Raw genomic sequence first — 19,302 nt, forward strand, 5'->3', positions numbered from 1 at the left:
CGTCCCGTTCTTTCGCTTTCCGCAAACACACCCTCTTTGACCGGACCAATAGGCCGCCGCAACAAGCCAAAGAAGAATAGACCAGTCTTTGTTACGAAAAAAAAAGATTAAAAAGAATTCCGAGAGCAAGCAAAGCCAACACCAACCTTTGTGCTCCGAAGAAAAATGTAGTACCATACTGGAATGCGAAGGAGTGGTCGACTAGCACAAAGCATAAGCAACGCCGACGGCTCAGTTTGACCAAACAAGGACCGGACCAGGAACCAAAGCTTCGTCGGAGAGACAAGCAACCGAAAAAGAAATCATTTATATTTTGTTTCTAATTAATTAAAAACACCTATCATTAATTAAAAAGGGGCACGTTAAAACACAGTGCGCGGACGAAGTAAAGAAAGCGCACCAGCGCAGCACTCGCCCTCGAGCTCCGAAAAGGAGGAAAAAAGAATTCTCCATTTCCCCACTCGCTCGCTCTCTCCCCGCTCGCTCCGTCAGTGAGTGTGTGTGCGGGGGCAGCTAGCCGCTAGGGTTTCCGCGACCGCGACCGCGAGCCCCTCCTCGCCGGCGATCCGGGGCGCGATCCCGCGCGGGCGAACCGGGTCCCCCGGGGGGTGGAGCGGAGATGAAGTCGTCGCTGCGGAAGCTGCGGGGCTTCGCTCTGCAGCGGCACGAGCAGCGGGTGGACCGCGACCGCGGCCGGGGCCACTCCACCGCCGCCGCCGCCACCGCGGCGGACGAGCTCCTCGTGGCTGCCCAGGTGCGGGGCTTCACCTCTTCCTTTTTCGCTGCGTGGCTGCGCGACCTACCGAGCGAGCGAGCTTGGGGTGGGCGGGTGAGTCTGTCGGGATTGCGGAGATCTCGCGAGGGAGGAGCGGCGGCCTGGTCCTTTGTGGCTTTCGCGGCAGCATGCGTGAGGTATGGGTGTTGGGTTCCGGGAGATTGCTTTTGCTGGTTGGTTGATGGTCCGGAGTTGGTGCCACTGGAGTACGGTGCGAATTGCATGGGAATCCTAGTGTTCGGATCTGTGTGCTCCATTTCAGCACACGCAGTTGGAGATCGTTGGGGTTCTAAATGGAGAAAGGAGCTTTGGGTTGTTTCTAGTCCGATGGGGTACCGTCAGCTTACATTTTTTATTTCGTGTATTCCCGAGAGAATTTCCATTCGTCTGCTCATCATTTGACAGTTTGCGAATTTCAAATCAACTTTCATGGCTATCTGTCATGTTTAGTTTGGTTTCTGCTGGGTTGCACTCTCTCCTGTTCAGTGAGGTGGTACTCGAGTGATTGTGATGCCTATGTGCGGTGTCATTCTGGAGCTAGAAAAATCCAAACATTAGGCTGGTTTGTCTGCACTAGTGTAGTGTTCCAGCTAGCATGCCTTACGATTAAGCTAAATTCCTTGCGGTTATGGGTGCCATTTTGCTCAATGAGGATCTTGTCTAATCTAGTACGGATCATACTAAGTCTTGTTCAGAAATCCGTAATTGTTTAAAAATGAGCTAATAGTTAGTCAGGATGTCCTGAATAACAAAAAGTAGTAAACTAGCGATGTCCTGCTGTTTACCAGCTGTACAGATTCACCCAAATTTCATAAATGCTTTAGTTAAATTTTTCTGCATTAAGAGGTGCTGGTTCTGCATCCTGCTAGTTTTTTCTGAATTGCTGGTTTCTTTGACAGGATATGGCAGATATGAGGAGCTGTTATGATAACTTACTTTCTGTTGCCGCAGCAATTGCAAATAGTGCATATGGTAATTTTCTTGTCTAAAGTTTTAGGTTTTCTTTTTGTGTGTGTTGCTTCTTGAGATCAATTATACCTTGTGATACTTCCTCTCTAATCTTTATTAAGCTCATTTTACCACACTTATGCCCAATGATAGTTTATGGGAATATCAGTTATCAATGAAGTCCTCTTTTCTGTTTATTACTTAGGTTTGCACATTGTTTTGCGAATAGATAGCCATCTGCTGTCACATGGATGAAATATTTTATCCTAACGCAGAGTTCCAAAGATCCCACTAAGCATATTAGGACCCATTTATCTTAATGATTTACTCAATTACATAGGGAATGCAATCTTAAACATTTCTTGTTTTTCACCTTTCTGACATTATGTAACCTCAGTTCATTTGTATTCGCAGTATATTAACATATAGATGGATTTATAGATCACTGTAAGGTTTTAACAGTTAAAAGTTGTCTTGTTGATTGGATGATGTCAATAATTACTATTGCAGAGTTCTCTGAAGCACTTCAAGAAATGGGAACTTGTTTGCTTAAAAGGGTTACGCCAAACAAGGATGGAATAAATGGTAATTATGTCGTGTCTTATTCTTTTCTATGTGAACATGCTTGTTTGATAATTGACAACAATACATGAACATAATCATGATGAATATTCTGGATTTTGATAGGTTCTTGTTGTTAACTCATTGCTCATGTTGGGTTTCTACTCTAGCCTACCCCAACTTGCTTTGAATGAAAAGGCTTTGTTGTTAATTGTTGTTATTGTTATTAACTCATTATCCTGAGGGTTGCAAAGCTACCAACTTGATCTTTAGAAAATCTTATACTATGCACATACAGAATGGCATAATTATAAGTTTTTGAATCTCCTGTATAAATTTCCATTCATTTTGTATGTTGGTTCAGTCATCTCTAGAAAAGGTGGATGTGTTGATACTGTTAATCCTCCTGTGATGATTGGTCAGAAAAAGAAAAAAGAACATGCTGCATACATCACCCTAAATAACCGCACTTATATTATCTGCAATTGCAATTAGGCTCTTCAAGGAGGATGAGAGCTAGTTAACACAAATCATTTGCACTGCCCATCTTTGCTTGTTAGTCTGCACTCTGCAGTCAACTATCTCATTTTAAAATAATAATTAAGAAGAGATATAACAATAATGGGAAATATGCCCCCTCCTAATTTTTTTTAACTTGACGTGTAACTTTCAATTACTCATTTCTCTGTTTAATTGTTACATATAAATTATCTCCAGATAAGGTTTTGCTGTTGCTCGGGAAATCACAATTTGAACTTCGGAAACTTGTAGATAGTTATGTAAGTTTCTATTTACTTATTTATTTAACATGCTAATTGCTATACTATAATTTTCTATTGCTGATCCACGCAACTACCTTTCTCTCAGCGTGTGCATGTTCTTAATACCATCACCACTCCATCACAGTCCCTTCTTAATGAGCTTCAAACTGTGGAGGTATGATCTTTCACTCTGATGCTTCTAGCCATTATGTATAGGCTTATAATATTTTCTTATTATTTTGTTCTGTGCACTGTATCATATTTGCTGTTGCCATACCTTTTCATCCTGCTTGTGGCCTTCTTAACGTATAACCGATATACAAATATGCTCTCTATTTTCTCAAGAAGGGAGAGAGCTTGCAGTTTAGGCCATATTTACTTGCAAATCCATGTCTTAATACGGCTATATGTGGTCAAGCGCTCGTATCTGTACCATGTTCTCTGGGCTAGAAAATAATCTTTGCCAAATGTAATATTGGTTTTATTTGAAGAGACTCGCAATTTCCAGTATACCTCATGGTCTTACCTATGTTTATCAAAAGGTATGTTATGCAAACATGGTTTTGTTTATTTGCATAATTAACATTCTAATTTGCACCCAATTTATTTCTGTATGCTGTTTGTTGATGATTTTATTGCTTCTTAAGTTAAAATATTTATTGTTGCAAGTGCTTGTTTTAAGAGCTTTAGTTGTATGCCCACCAGACAATTTTGTGTAACAGAATGTTTCCGATTGCAGGAAATGAAGCGCCAGTGCGATGAAAAGAGGTACGAAATTTGTACAGAATACGCCCACAACTTTCACATTGTTGACATGGATTTTGAAGTTCCAATACTCCTTTCAGAGAATTGTACGAATTCATGCTAAATGCGCAGAAAGAAAAGGGAAGATCTAAGAGTGCTAAAGGTGATACAGGAGCATCAGAGCAATTGAGACAAGCTCAGGAAGATTACCAAGAGGAAGCAACTCTTTTTCTATTCCGGTTAAAGTCATTGAAGCAAGGACAGTTCCGAAGTCTTTTCACACAAGCTGCTCGGCATCATGCTGCACAGGTGCACATTCAATCACTTGGAAAATTATCCCTGTCCTTCTTTATGACAATCTGTCCAGAATCTAATTTGGTGTAACATAATTATGTTATGCAAACCAGCTAAATTTGTTCAGAAAGGGGCTCAAGTCCCTTGAGGCTGTAGAGCCACACGTTAGGCTTGCGGCTGAGCAGCAACACATTGATCATCAGTTCAGTGCACTTGAGGAGGAGGATTACTTTGTTGAGGATGAAAATGATGATGATTACAATGACAGCCATGATGGAGAGCTGTCTTTTGATTATGGAGAAAATAAAGAAGCTGAGGAATCTGGTAATGCTACCAGGAGTCATACAGAGGTACTAAGGATAGGTCATTATTAAATTATTGTTGAATATCCTACTGAAAGGACATTCTGGAAGTTGCTTGATGTGCGTCAAATGTCCCTCTTTACTCAGTTGGTCTAGTTTAATACTCCTATATCTTATCATATTAAATATAAAATATGTAACTCTTGCACTATACTCCCTCCATTCCAAAATGTAGGTCGTTTTGGCTTTTTCTAGATACATATATTTTGCTATGTATCTAGACATAACCCTATATTTAGGTGCATAGCAAAATCTATGCATCTAGAAAAGCTAAAACGACCTACATTTTGGAACGGAGGGAGTAGCACCTTATTACGAGTGTTGCCTGTATGGTATTGAAAAAAACTTAAGTTTGTTAATCAACCTTAGCTATTAGCAGAGAATTAAATGGAAGTTTCAAAATGGATTTGGCACAAGTATATATTCCCCTTTTAACTGTTTTTTGTTTTCTTTACCTAAATTGTTTCTTATCCAGTTTTGAAATCCATCTGATTTTATGATCTCTGCAGGACTTTTTTAATAGAAGCAAAGAAGAGTATTCTTCTGTACCACGTGAAAGACAGAGAATTGTCAGTCAGTCAGCACCTCTTTTTCCTGAGAAAAAGCTTGAGACAGAAGAGAAAATAAAAGATTTGCGGCGTTCTGCAACAAGAAAGTTAAATACTTACGTTTTGCCTACTCCAAATGATGTTCGAGCTACTTCTCAGATAGTTTCAGGAAATCCTACTTTGGGACCTCTCGACAGCAGAGGTCCCCTCCCATCTCCGCCCCACACATCTGCAGATATGGGAGATTTGAGAGACAATAAACTACCTAGTCCTACAAGATTATCTAATGCACAGTCTGTGCTGAAAGAGAGCAACACCAATACTGCAGAAACAAGGAAAACACTCCCAGTGGGTGATATAGCCTTACCAGGCTATTATGACCTGAAGGCTTCTGATAATAAAAAGGTGAAGAGAGGGTCATTTTCTGGCCCAATAGCTTCCAGACCACGGTCCACAGAGAACATTGATGTTCTTTCTGCAGCGCCCAGGCACAGCTCTGCGCATCAGCCAATTCATATTAGAGTATCCCCAGGCAACTCACCACCACCTATTTCCTCACCAAAAATAAAGGAGCTTCATGAGCTTCCTCGACCGCCTGTTAATACATCAAAAAATACAGCATTTCCCAGTTTGGTTGCCCACTCTGCCCCGTTGGTACCAAATTCTGCCTCATTGGTACCCAAAGTCCAAGACCATTTTAGGGCAAGACAAACACCACCAAGTACAGCATCACCTTTACCAACGCCACCAACACCACCTGGGCCTATAGCCCGCAGTTTTTCCATACCTTCTAGGAGGACATCAGGTATTTCAGATGGTAAAGAGACAGATGAACGTCAGGATAAGGGAGCTGCCAGAATGAGCCTTTCTTCTCTTCCTTCAGCGCAAACATTCTTGGAAGATCGTGAGCCGTTGTCAGCAGCTGCTGAATCAGTTAGCAAAACATAGGTGAGTTTTCACTCCCTGTTTATGTTTTATGAACCCTGTTTCAAACTTCAGTGTATTTGCACAAGCTTATCCATGTTGATCCCCGTAACCTTAAGAACAACAGTTGGATCCGTCCAAACTCCATAGTTCTTTTTTTTTAGATAAAACTCCATAGTTTTTAGGACATTATGTTTGTGGTTAATGAGCCTCAGCAATGCTGGACTAACTTTGCTCTCAGTTACTTTCCATGTGCAGGGTATTTGGTGCTGAGGTGGATTATTACATTATCAAATCTCGCTGACGCTGAGCCCTCTTCGTGGAAGAATGTTGTACATACTAGCATGTGAACTCAGCCAGAATCGCAAAGTAGTCGGTATTTCGTGTGCCCTTTGGTTAAGATGTAGTCTGTGCAAATAACGGGTTTGCGGAAATAAAATCCCCATTTTTCTCACCGATTGATTGATTGACGCGAGATTTGTTGTTGCCCCCCTCATTATTTGCTTTGAAGCAAGTTCTGGGCGCACCAGTTTTCTGCAAGCTTATGTAATTATCACCTGGTTCCCTCAGCTTATGTAGTTATCATCAGTTTCACCCCTGATCAAAATTCAAACAATCTCTGTGTAAGGGTAGGGAAATCCTAGTTCCCACACTGTAGGAGTTGTCTGGAAAAAAGAAAAAAAACAGAGAGAAGGGCTTTGTTGTTGATGCATTGGCCCAAAATTGAAGGCTTGAGTTTGGCTCCACATTGGGCTTCTCCACAGCTCTTAATATCTTGACCACCAGCAAGTTTTGTCAGGTTCTCTCTTTTGGCCTTGTGAACCATGTGAAGCTAAATAAACAAGACCAACTTTCACTGTTCAGTAAATGACTTGCTCCCCAGTTTCTACATAAATGCAACGCTGTGCATCACTCAGAGCTTTGGCTGGGGAAATCGTCCAAGATGCATCACCTAGAGAAGATTTTTCCTTTTGGTGATAATGGACACCTAGAGAAGATTTTGAGCCTGTAGGGTAGGGAGTAGGGTAGGCACGCAACTGTCATGACCAACCTGTTTGAGTCCAAGGGCCCGCAGGAAAAGTGCGGAGCACCCACATTCGATGCCTACCGAACTCGTAAAGTTGCAGCATGACCCTGGGCGCGGTTGTAACGCAACTCCATCAGACACGACGACTCAGGTGTGCGACTTCGATGAAAGTTTCTTTGGAATTGTGGGCTGGTAAGCTCGTGAGATTCTACGTACGTGGTGATCCTGACAAAACCATGACTCTCCGTGTCGACTGCACGACCCGGTGCAACAACCGGTCAAGACATGATTCATGAACTGCATCGCCTACCACACCTGTCAATCTGCCATCTTTACAGAGGAGGAGTAGAGGACGGGCATGAAACTGTGCACCTTGACCACATGCCTCGATCACGAACGGAATGGTCCGGGGCCAGCCAGGCCCCGTGCCGTGCCGCGGTGCCGGACGTGCCTGCCCGGCTGCCCCTCCCTTTTTCCGCGGGATGGCTTGGGGATTGGTGAGGTGGGGTGGGCCGTGGGCGCCGTGACGCCGTCGGGCGGGCGGAGGAAAAAGAAAAGGAAAGAAGGGCGCAGCTTTCAAGGCACGCAAACGCGATCTTGGGCTCTTGGCCACCACGTGCTTGGTCGGTGGCCACGCGCCCACGGGCGGCGTTTCTCTGCGCTTTTCCTGATTCTCTACGGTTTCTTTTTGTTCTTTGACACAAAGAGAGGAGCACACCGAATTCAGCAAAGCCCCTTGCTTTTCCTAGGGCTACTATATGAAGTTTTGGTGGCTCTCGGTGTAATTCTAGGACATACTCCCTCCGTCCCAAATGACTATTTATTTTAACTTTTCTAGATACATAGTTTTGCCTACGTATCTAGATATAGTGTATGTTTGGATGCATAGCAAAAATTATGTATATAGAAATGCTAAAATGAACAATAATTTGGGACGGAAGGAGTACTTGATACTATCTTTTCGAAGTTTTTGTTCGTACATCAGTACCGTGATGGCGTGGTTGACAAGATAAGAAATCGTATGTGTATAAGATTGGTGAAGTGATAACGTAGAAGAATCTCAACGTTCTTGACATTACCACCGTGTACATGGTATGTAAAATATAATACGAGGTTTTTGACTTGACAATATAGAGAATATATGAATTTAATATGATATCTCAAAAACTGTACAAGAAACATATTAAGAACATGCGGCGCGAAAAGGATAATCGTGCATCCTACTCCATGAACGATTCAAATCTTGCTTGAACAATATTTATCTCAAAATCAAATCAGAAGTATTCTTGTACATAAACTTCTATCGACAAAATTGTTGACAGGAGGACCAAAACACAAACAAAACCAAGTGAATGAAAAAGAGAATAAAAGTAAGAAAAAGGGTCCGATTGCTTATCGTAGGAATCTATTTAGCCATGGAGGAGGAAGGAGAGCGAAGAACCCAAGCATTCGCAAACGGCGTCGGCCAGAACAGATCGAGCGCCCTCGCGACTCGGTGGCTCCCTCTCCCGGCGACGCTGCTCCTGGCGCCGCCCGCTCCCGGCGTCTGCGGAGCCCGTGCACGGCTACGCATCGGCCCCTCTCTTCCTTTCTTTCCTGGCAGCGATAACTGGGCGATCGGCCGCATCCGGTCTTCGTCAGGCCACATTCCATCCCCTTCCCTTCCCGCTGTCGAAATCGAGCTCCCCATAGCCTAATGTAAGGCAATTATATTCGGATCTGACCCAATTATTAGTATATGGTATTGTATTCACTAACTTCGATTATTTGCAAAAGAAAATTATCCTATACTGGATCCGCCCCTGCTGCTGTGTGGTAGAGTATAGATACTAGTTAATGTCGGTGGTTTGCTTTTTTTATTCCAAAATTCTTGGGGATTTGCTAATTTTGCTGCATTGCATGTCTTAGTTCATAGTTTGTTAGCATTCCTAGGATGAATTTGCAGCTTAGTTAATATCGTCAATGCGGAATCCTCTTTGTGATAAAGTCTTGAGAAAAAAAATTGTCATAAACTCATTAGCTAGCTTATTTAGCAGTGTCGTGACCTGTGATTATATTTGCAGGGTTGTGATTTGATCTCTTGGTATGGTTCATCCGAGGTTTCTTGTTGCTTGTTCAGGCTCCAAGTTGTGCTTCATCTCAAATTGTGGCGGTAACTATAAGAGCATGATTGGTGGCGGGACGGTGATATCCTCTCTAGTCATGGGTTTGTGTCAGAAATCTCGATGTGGTTCTAAGGTATAAGTATAACCCTCTCGTGTTGATAGAGTAGGATAGATTGTTATTGGAAAATTCTCGTTGTTACTGGAAATTGGAATTTGGAAAGTGAGGGGCTCATTGTGACATCTGAAAAAACACCTTCTCGAAATAAGATTAAGTTCATTTTTCCATTTGCTGGATGGGTTTGCCTCAAATTCCTATGGTCAAGGAGGAAGTTCCTACTACACTGAGTACACCTGCAACCAGTCCTCATTCCAGTGTTAGTGGCCCCTGCAATTTGGATAAACTTCCTGTAGGATGCTCAAAGAGTGCATTTCCCCCATCCACCAGTGATTTCAAGAGAAAATCTGCACTGAGTGCATCGAATGGATTCAATAGCCATTTCAGAACCAGCCACGCAACTGATGGTCCTGCAGGCTGCCAACGCCTAAATCCTGAATCAAGAGATCCGAGTTATAGATCATGCCATAAATTCAGATCTACTGTCCAGATGCCTGCAATGAGGGTTGTTGGGTTTGATTCAGGATCTGCTAGTTCCACTGGAGTTCCTGATATGATGGTAGCTGACAAGATGAATTCATCTTTAGTCATCGACAATTGTGATTTATCAGCTGAACAGCACGGCCTTCATGCAAGGAAAAGGGTATTGTCACCATTAACTAATGTGCTTCCTGCTGGACAGTTCCATGGTGATGCACTGAGCATTGGTTCCGGCAATGTAAAAAATCAGCACACTGATTGCGTTAGACAGCTCTCTTCTTCTGGTTTCCATGACAGCAAAAAGGCCAACACTGGAACTCTTGATGCCTTTCACTCACCTACTGAGCCAATATTGAGATACTCCAATTGGAGTACGGAGCAGGGTGTTGGTAAGTTTAGCTCTAATATATTCACTGATGGTCCTCTGCTTGAGGGCAAGGAATTCTTTTCATGCTCAGATCAACCATTTGCTGAAAGGATTATGAATCTTGCAAGGGTGTCTATACCGCCTGCAAGATTATCACATTCTCCACCACTCACTCTTTCTCCGCTTGGTCCAAAATGGATGCATAGAATGACGACTACTAGAGCTCAGAGGGATTTATCTGGAGAAATTGAAAATGATTTCCTTGGCTTGAAGGAAATGGGGGGATCAAATTGTGAAGATCATTCAGAGTATGGTGGTAGAATAAGGATGAGTGATGTGTTAGAAGAAACCAGTATTTTTCATGATGGGTTTGGTACAATGATCCCTAAGAGGAGTTTTGATAGAAGATATCGAAACTGGGTCCCAGAATCTGCTCCTGTGTCTCCAAGCATTGGATGTATTAGGAGTTTGAACCTTGTCCCTGTAAGGAGGTCATTGGTTGGCTCCTTTGAGGAGTCTCTCTTATCTGGGCTATTCATGTGGAAAAGACAATCAGGTTCGCCATGTTTTCTATTACTCTTAGTTACTCAACTTTTGATGAGGATACCAGTCGTGTTTTTTTGTCTTAATTCCATCTTCTAATAGTGCAGAGTATTGATGGTTTTCTGGCTATTCTTAATGTGACTGGTGGTAACTTCTCTCCCCCAACTCAGAAGCTTCCATTTACAGTAACAAGCATCGATGAAGATAGCTCCTTGTTGTACTATTCGTCGATTGATCTTGCGGGGAGGTTGCCTACGAATAATAGCAAAAGCCCAAAACTCAAAAGAAGCCTCAGTAACAGTGATTCACGGTCAGCAAAAAGTCGGTTACGCATCCCTGTTAAAGGCCGCATACAACTGGTACTGAATTGCTTCACTTTATAATAATATTTGATTGGGATGTACTATGCCTGTGTATTTTTTATATTTCTTTTGAATTGGTTTGTAATGCCAAGATATTGATTCAGTTAATGATAATATAATGGAATATCGCATGATTTAACTCAGTTTAGGACCTAGTCATGAAAAGTTTTTTTGTGAGCTTAACTACCTGTACTTGCATATGTACCTTTCACTTCTTGATTAAGTTGCTATAAGATCGTGGAAAAATGTACATCTCATTTAGTTTGATAAATTCACATGTTTGGAGCACTTCTGTTAGACATGATGGCACATATTACCAACTTGAGCTTGAAGTCTGCATGCCCTTGTGTCAGATTTAAACTTGTGATTCAGTTGGTGAGCTATTCTGGCAAGAAATTACAGCACCTTTCTGCATCCAGAGAAAATTGTGTTATTGCTATTTGGATTTCAGTTTCATAGTACAAAATTGTGATGGGACACTGAGCTCATGATGCCACATTATTGCCATGTTTGTAGCTAACTTTGGTACTTAGCTAGTGAACCTCACTACCCTTGGATCGCTCTTTGATTGGATAGTTCTTCAAAAACTTATGTTAAATTGTCATTATGCTATTCATTTGTGTATTTCACTTCAAGCAAAACTCTTGTTTATTGGCAGTTGGTCAGTAACCCAGAGAAAACACCACTTCACACCTTCTTCTGTGCCTATGATTTGAGTGACATGCCTGCTGGAAGCAAGGTATGAGGCATCAGTATATGTTATTACCTTTTAAGTATACCCATGTTTGAGAAGGTATGAGACATCAGTATATGTTCTTAATGGAATGATACGCAGCTCTCCTGCGTATTCTAGAAAAAAAAAAGTATACCCATGTTTTTTTTGCTTTTTCTAAACTATTTTTGTCTTATTGTCTTATCTGTTATGGCTCAGATTTGTTTCCTTATTTTCACATGCATGACAGAAAATATGCATCATGTTGACATTCTCTGTTGCGATTCTCAATATTGTTGATTAAAATGGCATGTTTTTTTATTTCTCAGCTTCTATGTTGAAATTCCATTAATATTGTTGGCTCCCGTATACTCATTAAGACACATAATTTCTATTTTTGGTAGATAGACACAAGGAAAACGTTTGGGTCATCTCAGTGATCTTATGTAGAGTTGGTTATAGAAATTCTTCTAAATTCATTTTATTTGATTTACTCAAAGCATGGCTCTCTATGAGTCTTTACTGGTTGTTGTGTACCCTACCAAGGCTACCAAGCCAGTAAACTAATTTCTGCCCTTTAGTGAAAGTATTGCTTCTTCAATTTATATTGGTATATGTATCATAAGGTGCAAATACTTAATTATCTGGTACCATTTTGCAAGTATTGCAAGGCGCATGAATGATGCCTACCTTTTCTTATGAAATGGATGTTTGATGGGGAGTCACAATTTTAGTTTTATTTCTTTACTTTTTTTCTTCTGAAGTCCATATTCTGATATTGTAAATGGGACAGACTTTCATGCGGCAAAAGATGACTCTATCCTCTGCTTCTCCCTCTTATCTGACCAAAGAAGGAAGCAAGGCCAGTGACGTAAAGGTCGAGTCAGTCCAGTGTGGAAGTGAACTTAGAGAGCGCGGTGCTCTATTTTCCGAATGTAATAAAACCAATACCATTGGTAGATAAATCCAAATTACAGAGTTCAAAGTTAATGAATTTTGTTTTGACTTTGCAGTTTCTGAAAAGGGGCATAACTGCTACCCAATTGATGAGTCAGAGAATGGAGGTTACTCAAATACAGGATGTTGCTCCATGGAATGTGACGTTATAGTGAATTCAGAAAATGTAGCCAATGCTGGTGGTTGCTGCTGTCAAATAGACACATCTCTGTCAGGTGGAAATAAATCTTGTTGCAGATCTTCCAAGGTCAATGATATTTCAGCTGGAGGTGTTCTTCGGTATGCTTTGCACCTACGTTTCCTGAGCCCCTTCTCCAAGAAGCCATCAAGATCAAGGCAGCAATGCAAATCTGATCTCTCATCAGAACCACACAGTCGCAGTACTCAGACTGAGGAAGAAAGAAGATTTTATCTCTACAATGATATTAGAGTTGTCTTCCCTCAAAGGCACTCAGACGCTGACGAAGGCGAGGTATGTGGCAATTAAGATACCTACAGGCTGTCTATTTCATCCTTCTAAAACAATCTTAGTTTTGATTCTTTACGGCACAGTGAGATTGAATTATCTGAACATATAACATAGAAAGTTCCAGGATCCACAAAACTACCAATTGGATTGCAGAAGTTACAAGCTGTCCTTTGTTGCTTTTTGACCTCTTCATTCCAATATATTTGCATTACTAGATACTTTGACATGTTTAAATATGTTTTATAAAACTTAGCACACGATTCCATCTAAATCGACTACTGCTCATGTTGTTACATTTTATGCTAGCTAATGGATTTTTTCTTTCCTGGCAGCTGCGGGTAGAGCATGACTTCCCAGCAAATCCCAAATACTTCGACATAAGCAACTAAGACCTCCTTGGACACACGTATAGCTGCAGATGAAATTTGTAGATACCATTTCCTCACTAACTCCCTTATTAGTTTCTTCTGTTTATTGCCATTATCCAGATGTACAGTACTAACCTTCTGATCAAATAGCTCATTTCATCTACTTTTATGTATGATCTTCAATTAGAGTGTTGCAATCTCTTATGAATTAGGCTGCTTCATTGTGACTGGGTGAATGTCTTGCCTCCCATGCATGCACTGCTTTGGGTGAGATCTCCTTTTTTTTTTAGATAATGGGCAGAGTTTTGGCTGTATGCATCGTCCCATGGATGCAGCCCCAATTCATTTTGGATGAGATCTGCCTAAACAAATACCCTTTGTAGATGTACTTAACACATTCACAGGTATGAACTGAATTTTATTGACCTTATGCTTTGAATGAGATACAATCAAATCAATGAACATGATTGTTTTGAGGATAATGGTAACAAAGCACTTTATTATTGACAGTTGGTTTGGATTCTAACTAATGGTATTATCGAGTGAACATCTCATGGTTCAAATGTGGGTATTTCTGCATTGGGACCATGAACCGCCTGGTAGAGAAGCCTGGGCAGTATACTCCTGTAGGGGTCATTTTGTCTTTTCTCCTTCAGATAGTTGATGCAGCTCTCCACTTCAAATTTGACTTGCAAATAGAGCTGCTGAGCCTCCTCTTTGTCTCTCAGCTCCTTCTCTCTCCCTATGCAAGAAAGCAAATCAAATGAGACTTTGTTTGCAGAAATAGTACCAAACTTCAGGTTCTGGAAACATGTCAGCATGTCTCCTGTCTTATCGGTTGCTGAACAGATAAACAATGTTAATTTGTCATGAGAGAATGCATGAAGAACACTAAACTCTAAGAGGATGTCATCAGATTGTTTTTGGATTTTGTACCTCTTGTTTCAATAGGCTTTCCAAAGACGAAATAAAACCGCCCTGGTACCTTCGGTGCAAGCACTACTGGGTGCATCCCTTGATCTTTCAGCTCCCCCATGGAATCAGTCCTTTGAAACCACAACTCAACATCACTAGGTCAAATATTATCCAAAAGTAAAAAAGAAGGAAAGGAAAGAGACTTTGAATTTGCAGCATACCTTAGCTTTAGGTCATCGCGGTTTAGCGCCTCGTCGAGCATACCATAGAAGGGAAGCTTCTGAATATCATTGTAGTCTAACAACAACTGAGATAGTAGATTGATCATCATCCAAGTCTATGTTCTCAACTGATATAGAATATTGGCAGGTAGGGGATAGCACTTACATCGCCTATATCATCTTCTCCCACTACTCCAAATGGTATGATCGTTGCTCCAAACCTGGATGCCATTCTCACAAATTCAGGCTGCTCCGGCCAAAACAACTTGTACTCCTCTCCCTGAAAACCACAGCCCTCAGTGAGTCCATCTCACCTTTACTGCTGCGACCTTTCAGTCTCCGAGATATGACTTAGGACAGAGCAAATAAAAAACCGCAACCTCTCCACATCTAACCCTCACCTTCCTATGAAGCGCTTCCCGCGCGCCTCCAGGGTACAGCAGCACGAACTCTTTGTCTGCAAGGAGCTTGTAAAAATTGGCCCCCGTGACTGGTACTGCCCCCAAGATCCGGTGGAGATCAAAGTACGCCGAGTGAGGCATGAGCTGCTCGGAGTTTTTGTCGAAAATGACAGGGTGAGCCAGGCCCCGGATGTGGACTCCGGTGCTGCTCAGCACCCCTGTGACCATGGGTCCAAGCTCAAGCCCCAGGAGCATGTGGTACCCGACCAACACGGCAGGACCCTCCCTTGGCAGCCCAGCCAGGCCCCTCACTATCTTCCCATCAGGCAGTGTTGATAGTAGCACTGGGTCAGTGATAAAGTTTAGGACCCTGAAAGTTTTCATAAATTCAGTAGCTGCCATGGACTGTTTGGGAACAACTTTTTCACAAAATTCCTATGGGATTAATATCATGCGTCGTAAAATTTAATTGCTGTGTTCTAAAACAGGGTCCGGCACTCTCTGGCATCTGCCAAAACTTTGTGTGGGTTTTATTTTGGAGGACCAGGTTAGCACTGCTTGTACTTAAGTTGCTAGAGAAATGACCTGTCGCGGTTGATAGCCTGTTGGAGCTCATCAGGAGTTGGCGGTAAATAGTCTGAAACAAAGTCTGTCTTCCTAGAGCGGCGATAGTACCCAGCTCCTTTAATGGTGGTCGCGAGATCAAATTCATCTTCCTGTCAGATGTTTTGTGTAATTGCCATGTGAACTTAGAAGTACATGTAAGTAGGAGCTAGCAGTGGCCATAACCCATAAGAAGAATGATGTAAAAGATACCAAATATTTAGCTTCTATACCAGTAAGATTTTGTGGCCTTTGTCTCTGAAAAGGCGTGTTCTGCATTTCTCTAGAGCACCACGTAGCCTCTCAGCCTCTTGGCTGCTTGGCAGCAGTTCATCATTTCCACTGGCAAAATGATATCAAATTCAGATCCAATCTAAAGTAGGAAAGTATGTTCAAAGTTAAATTTTTCATGCATTTATTCCATGAGAAACATGTTTCAGACTGCTCTTCTTAACCTTTTATGGTAAGGACTGAGGATATATATGCTATATGGAAGATGAAAGAGCATTCCTCTTATTTGCCTGCGTGGACTGTGGTAAGTCTTACCTGGCTAGTACCAAAGTCTGGGCCTTGACTGCATGTAAACGGGAATTTACAAATGATGATGCTGTCTTCAACATTTTTAACTTCCAAACGATAGATTCCTTTGTCAATATATCAACCAAAAACTGCAAGAAGGCGTAAAGAAGAATTTAGATCAAGGCATAGAAAGAAACTGAACTACTGTATGTCCAACAGACTAGCAGGTATGAACTAAAAGAAGTACCAGCATCAAATATTCATAAAATCAGATTCAAAAACAAACCAGGAATAGAGATAGGTTTGCATGTTTTGATACTTTTGAACTCACCAAAAGGGAAGCAAACAAACTGGAGGTGATATCTGATAACGTCTGACCAGCTTCTTCAAGAGAGAGGCCACGTCCAATAAAAGTTAACGGCATATTCATGAAATTCCCTAAAAGCATTAAACTATGATAAGCACTCAGTAGATGTAAGTCAAATGAGTGTAGTTTTCATGCTATTGTCACCTATCTAGTCATTGGCTCATTGTGCAATGTTCAGTGAAGAACTATAAGGAGCAGATCTGACAAGGGGCAGCAAACGTGTTTCATACATTCAGGAAGATGATGCCTATATATCTCATCCATCTAAAATTTTTGCAAAAGTAATTGCCTTCCGAGTGAATCAAAAGCAAGCATGCCATTCCTCTAACAAAACAAATTCTTAGTGTAGAATTCCTCAAAAAGACTAGTGTAGAGAAGTAAACTAAAACCTGTCAGAAAATTTAGCAGCTGTGGAGTGGTCAAATGGAAGGGTTCAGGGACCAAGTCCAAGAAGGCTGAGAGAGTTTGCAGCTGTGAATTATGGAATGATGTTCCTGCAAGACGAGGCAAAATCCATGAGTTGGGGGAGAAAACCATATCACTGAAAGATCAGAGAAGCACAAAAACCATAGTCAATTGCAGCAAGACCTGGGTTTACTAGGACCAGTACCAGATCGATGTCTGGGTTTCGCACTGCCACGGCTAGAGCAATGCACGCTCCTACTGATTCTGCAACAAGATAGACTGGTCTGTCTGGTGCTCTTGAGCTCTCTGATTTCACTGTCGTCTCCACATACTCAACAAGTCCTGCATTCATTCGACAAAGTTTTTGGAGATTTTATAAGTGGAAATTTTAACTTAAGATACTTTAATTCAACTACTTAAATTGTGATAATTTTGGATGAAACTGGCTAAGCTACAAGCACATGTGCATTTCCATCAATTGTTTGAATAAAAGGCACGTCACTGTTTACTTGATTCTGGAAAATCCATATGATAAAGACGCACCTTCGAAGGACGTACGATCTTCAACTGGTATATGCAAGCACCACAGCTCAAACATCCTGCAGCTCAGAACAGTTCATCGGTCGCATCAAGGAAAATCAAAGTCACGAATTTCCATCTAGAATTGCTCTTACTTTGCCAGTTTCTCATGGTGCCGGATAAGTCCTAAACCAACTCCGTCGATCCCTGCAAGGAACCAAAATCTAAAATCAGATAAAATTCCTCAGAATCCATGATCCTAAACCAACACTGTCTGAATCTGGCAAAGACCAAAGTTCCGATTCAGCGACTACTACATCATCTGTTGTTTCTGTCCATCTAACAGTCAAACAGCATGGATGTCGCTGTCCATCAAGTCACCAACCATTCTACTTCCAGGAGCCATCACCCACCACCACAGTAAACTGTTTGCCATTTTCCCGATGCTAATAGTGAGAAAGCAGCACATGGCCCACATAGACTCCTGTGGTTTTGTTAGATCATCTTCTTTTTGTTTATGTTATCGACATGATCTGCAGATGATCGAGCAAGTCAACAAAACTAATTGGGTGGAATGAGCAGGCAAGCCACCAAATCGTCGGCAAGTTGCCGCTATTTTAATGCTGTGTTATGTTCATGATGCGCTTAAATAATATCATAACTGTTGGTCTGAACTATTGTGTGGCCACCAAATCTTGTTAGTATATGCTGCACTGCTACCTATGGCTATGGAACGCACATGACACACAAGATTTGAATGGTAATGTATACAAAGATTCGAAATATCGGCTGGAATGGTCGATATGGTATCGCACTATTGGTGTAGTGCTGGAAAGGACGGGTAACTAAAAAGTGAAGCGGCAATGGCTGCACGTCGGAATATTCAGGTTGAACTCAATCAGCTGTGTGCTTTTGTCAGAGCTGAGGCGCATTTGGATTGCAATTTGCAAATGGTAGAGAGATCACTAAAAGAGAAGACACAATTTTTTTTTTATAGAGGGTAATGGTCGTACCGGGAAGGTAGAACAGCGTGGGCGCGCCGGGGACGCGCCCGCCGGCGTCCCCGCACTCGATCGGCGACAACCATCGCGGCGGCCCGCCGTCCTTCCGCCGCGCCATCTCCCCCGCCGCTTCCACGTACTCCCTCAGCCCTCTCCTCCTCGGCGGCGGTGGTGACGACGCCGAGGCCGAGCCAGACGCCACCGCCACCGCGTGCGGCCCGCGCGCGGCGGGCGCGCGACGACACCGCGTTGCCGGCGCGCGGGCGGGGGCGAGGGTCGGCGGCCACCGAGCGCGAGGCCCCGCCGCGGCGGTGACCGCCGGCGGCATGGCCGGTGGCTGGAACTGGAAAGCTAGCAGTAGGTGATCGAGGAGCGAGGTTGGCTGGTTGACCACTTGGGCCGGGCGCTCGATCACCGCGACCAGCAGCAGTGCGCGCGCTTGTGTATGGCGGCGGCGTGTTTGCCGAGAGCCATAAAAAAAGGGGGGAAGCGCGCGTCAAAGGCGGGCCGCTCTGTCAGAGAGAGAGAGAGAGAGAGAGAGAGAGAGAGAGAGAGAGAGAGAGAGAGCTTCGTCAAAGCGGAAGGTGAACGGCAATGTCGCTATGTCTGAAGTGTGAAGTCTGAACGACTCGGTTAACCTAAGAAGGAAGGCCATCGACGCTTGCAACCTTTTTCCTTGTCCATTTATGGGAAAAGACCATGTACATCCAAAGCCACTCGTCCTGATACCGTACGGAACTAGACTCCTCCCAGCCTACTCGTACGGCGTAGCGCGGTCGAGAGAGGTGAGCGTGTAGACGGATGCGGATGCGGCAGGTGGAACCGGCGTGCCGGCGACGTCCTGCGTGGTCCGCCGTCCACGGGCACGAGCAGACGCACGCGCCGATCCTGCGGTGCCGTACCGGCGTCACACGCCTGTTACTTTTTAC

General features: G+C 42.9%; 2 protein-coding genes and 1 pseudogene across 3 annotated transcripts; 2 read left to right on the forward strand and 1 right to left on the reverse strand.

Annotated features, from left to right (window-relative positions):
- The first annotated feature begins 411 nt into the window (after positions 1-411).
- On the forward strand, positions 412-6,663 carry LOC101778068 (uncharacterized protein At2g33490). Of its 2 annotated transcripts, none has more exons than XM_004957249.3 (10): positions 412-754; positions 1,675-1,747; positions 2,234-2,308; positions 3,002-3,063; positions 3,152-3,220; positions 3,785-3,813; positions 3,891-4,098; positions 4,197-4,433; positions 4,955-5,941; positions 6,159-6,663. In XM_004957249.3, the coding sequence occupies exons 1-9, from the start codon at positions 620-622 to the stop codon at positions 5,939-5,941; spliced, it is 1,875 nt and encodes a 624-aa protein (XP_004957306.1). In that variant the 5' UTR covers positions 412-619; the 3' UTR covers positions 6,159-6,663. The 2 variants fall into 2 exon arrangements, with proteins under 2 accessions (XP_004957306.1, XP_004957305.1); XM_004957248.4 differs by having other exon boundaries at positions 413-754; positions 6,176-6,663.
- A 1,686-nt stretch (positions 6,664-8,349) lies between these two features.
- Positions 8,350-13,658, forward strand: LOC101778725 (annotated as a pseudogene).
- Positions 13,659-13,825: 167 nt separating this feature from the next.
- On the reverse strand, positions 13,826-18,939 carry LOC101757133 (acyltransferase-like protein At1g54570, chloroplastic). Its single transcript, XM_012844087.2, has 14 exons — positions 18,386-18,939; positions 17,528-17,579; positions 17,397-17,452; positions 17,037-17,195; positions 16,838-16,942; positions 16,413-16,519; positions 16,109-16,230; positions 15,796-15,904; positions 15,545-15,675; positions 14,960-15,329; positions 14,725-14,838; positions 14,559-14,644; positions 14,359-14,468; positions 13,826-14,164 (listed from the first exon to the last, which is right to left on the reverse strand). The coding sequence occupies exons 1-14, from the start codon at positions 18,699-18,701 to the stop codon at positions 13,974-13,976; spliced, it is 2,028 nt and encodes a 675-aa protein (XP_012699541.2). The 5' UTR covers positions 18,702-18,939; the 3' UTR covers positions 13,826-13,973.
- Between the last annotated feature and the right edge of the window lie 363 nt (positions 18,940-19,302).

The sequence above is a fragment of the Setaria italica genome, chromosome II (assembly GCF_000263155.2).
Source record: "Setaria italica strain Yugu1 chromosome II, Setaria_italica_v2.0, whole genome shotgun sequence".
NCBI lineage: Eukaryota > Viridiplantae > Streptophyta > Magnoliopsida > Poales > Poaceae > Setaria > Setaria italica.

Excerpts from the sequence above, each read along its gene's own strand:
- LOC101778068 (XM_004957249.3), top strand. The coding sequence starts at position 620 with ATGAAGTCGTCGCTGCGGAAGCTGCGGGGCTTCGCTCTGCAGCGGCAC. Across the intron at positions 3,814-3,890 it reads CGCCAGTGCGATGAAAAGAG|AGAATTGTACGAATTCATGC; the intron begins GTACGAAATTTG and ends TACTCCTTTCAG. Across the intron at positions 4,434-4,954 it reads CTACCAGGAGTCATACAGAG|GACTTTTTTAATAGAAGCAA; the intron begins GTACTAAGGATA and ends TGATCTCTGCAG.
- LOC101757133 (XM_012844087.2), bottom strand. The coding sequence starts at position 18,701 with ATGCCGCCGGCGGTCACCGCCGCGGCGGGGCCTCGCGCTCGGTGGCCG. Across the intron at positions 17,580-18,385 it reads CACGCTGTTCTACCTTCCCG|GGATCGACGGAGTTGGTTTA; the intron begins GTACGACCATTA and ends GGTTCCTTGCAG. Across the intron at positions 14,165-14,358 it reads AAAGCCTATTGAAACAAGAG|GGAGAGAGAAGGAGCTGAGA; the intron begins GTACAAAATCCA and ends TTTCTTGCATAG.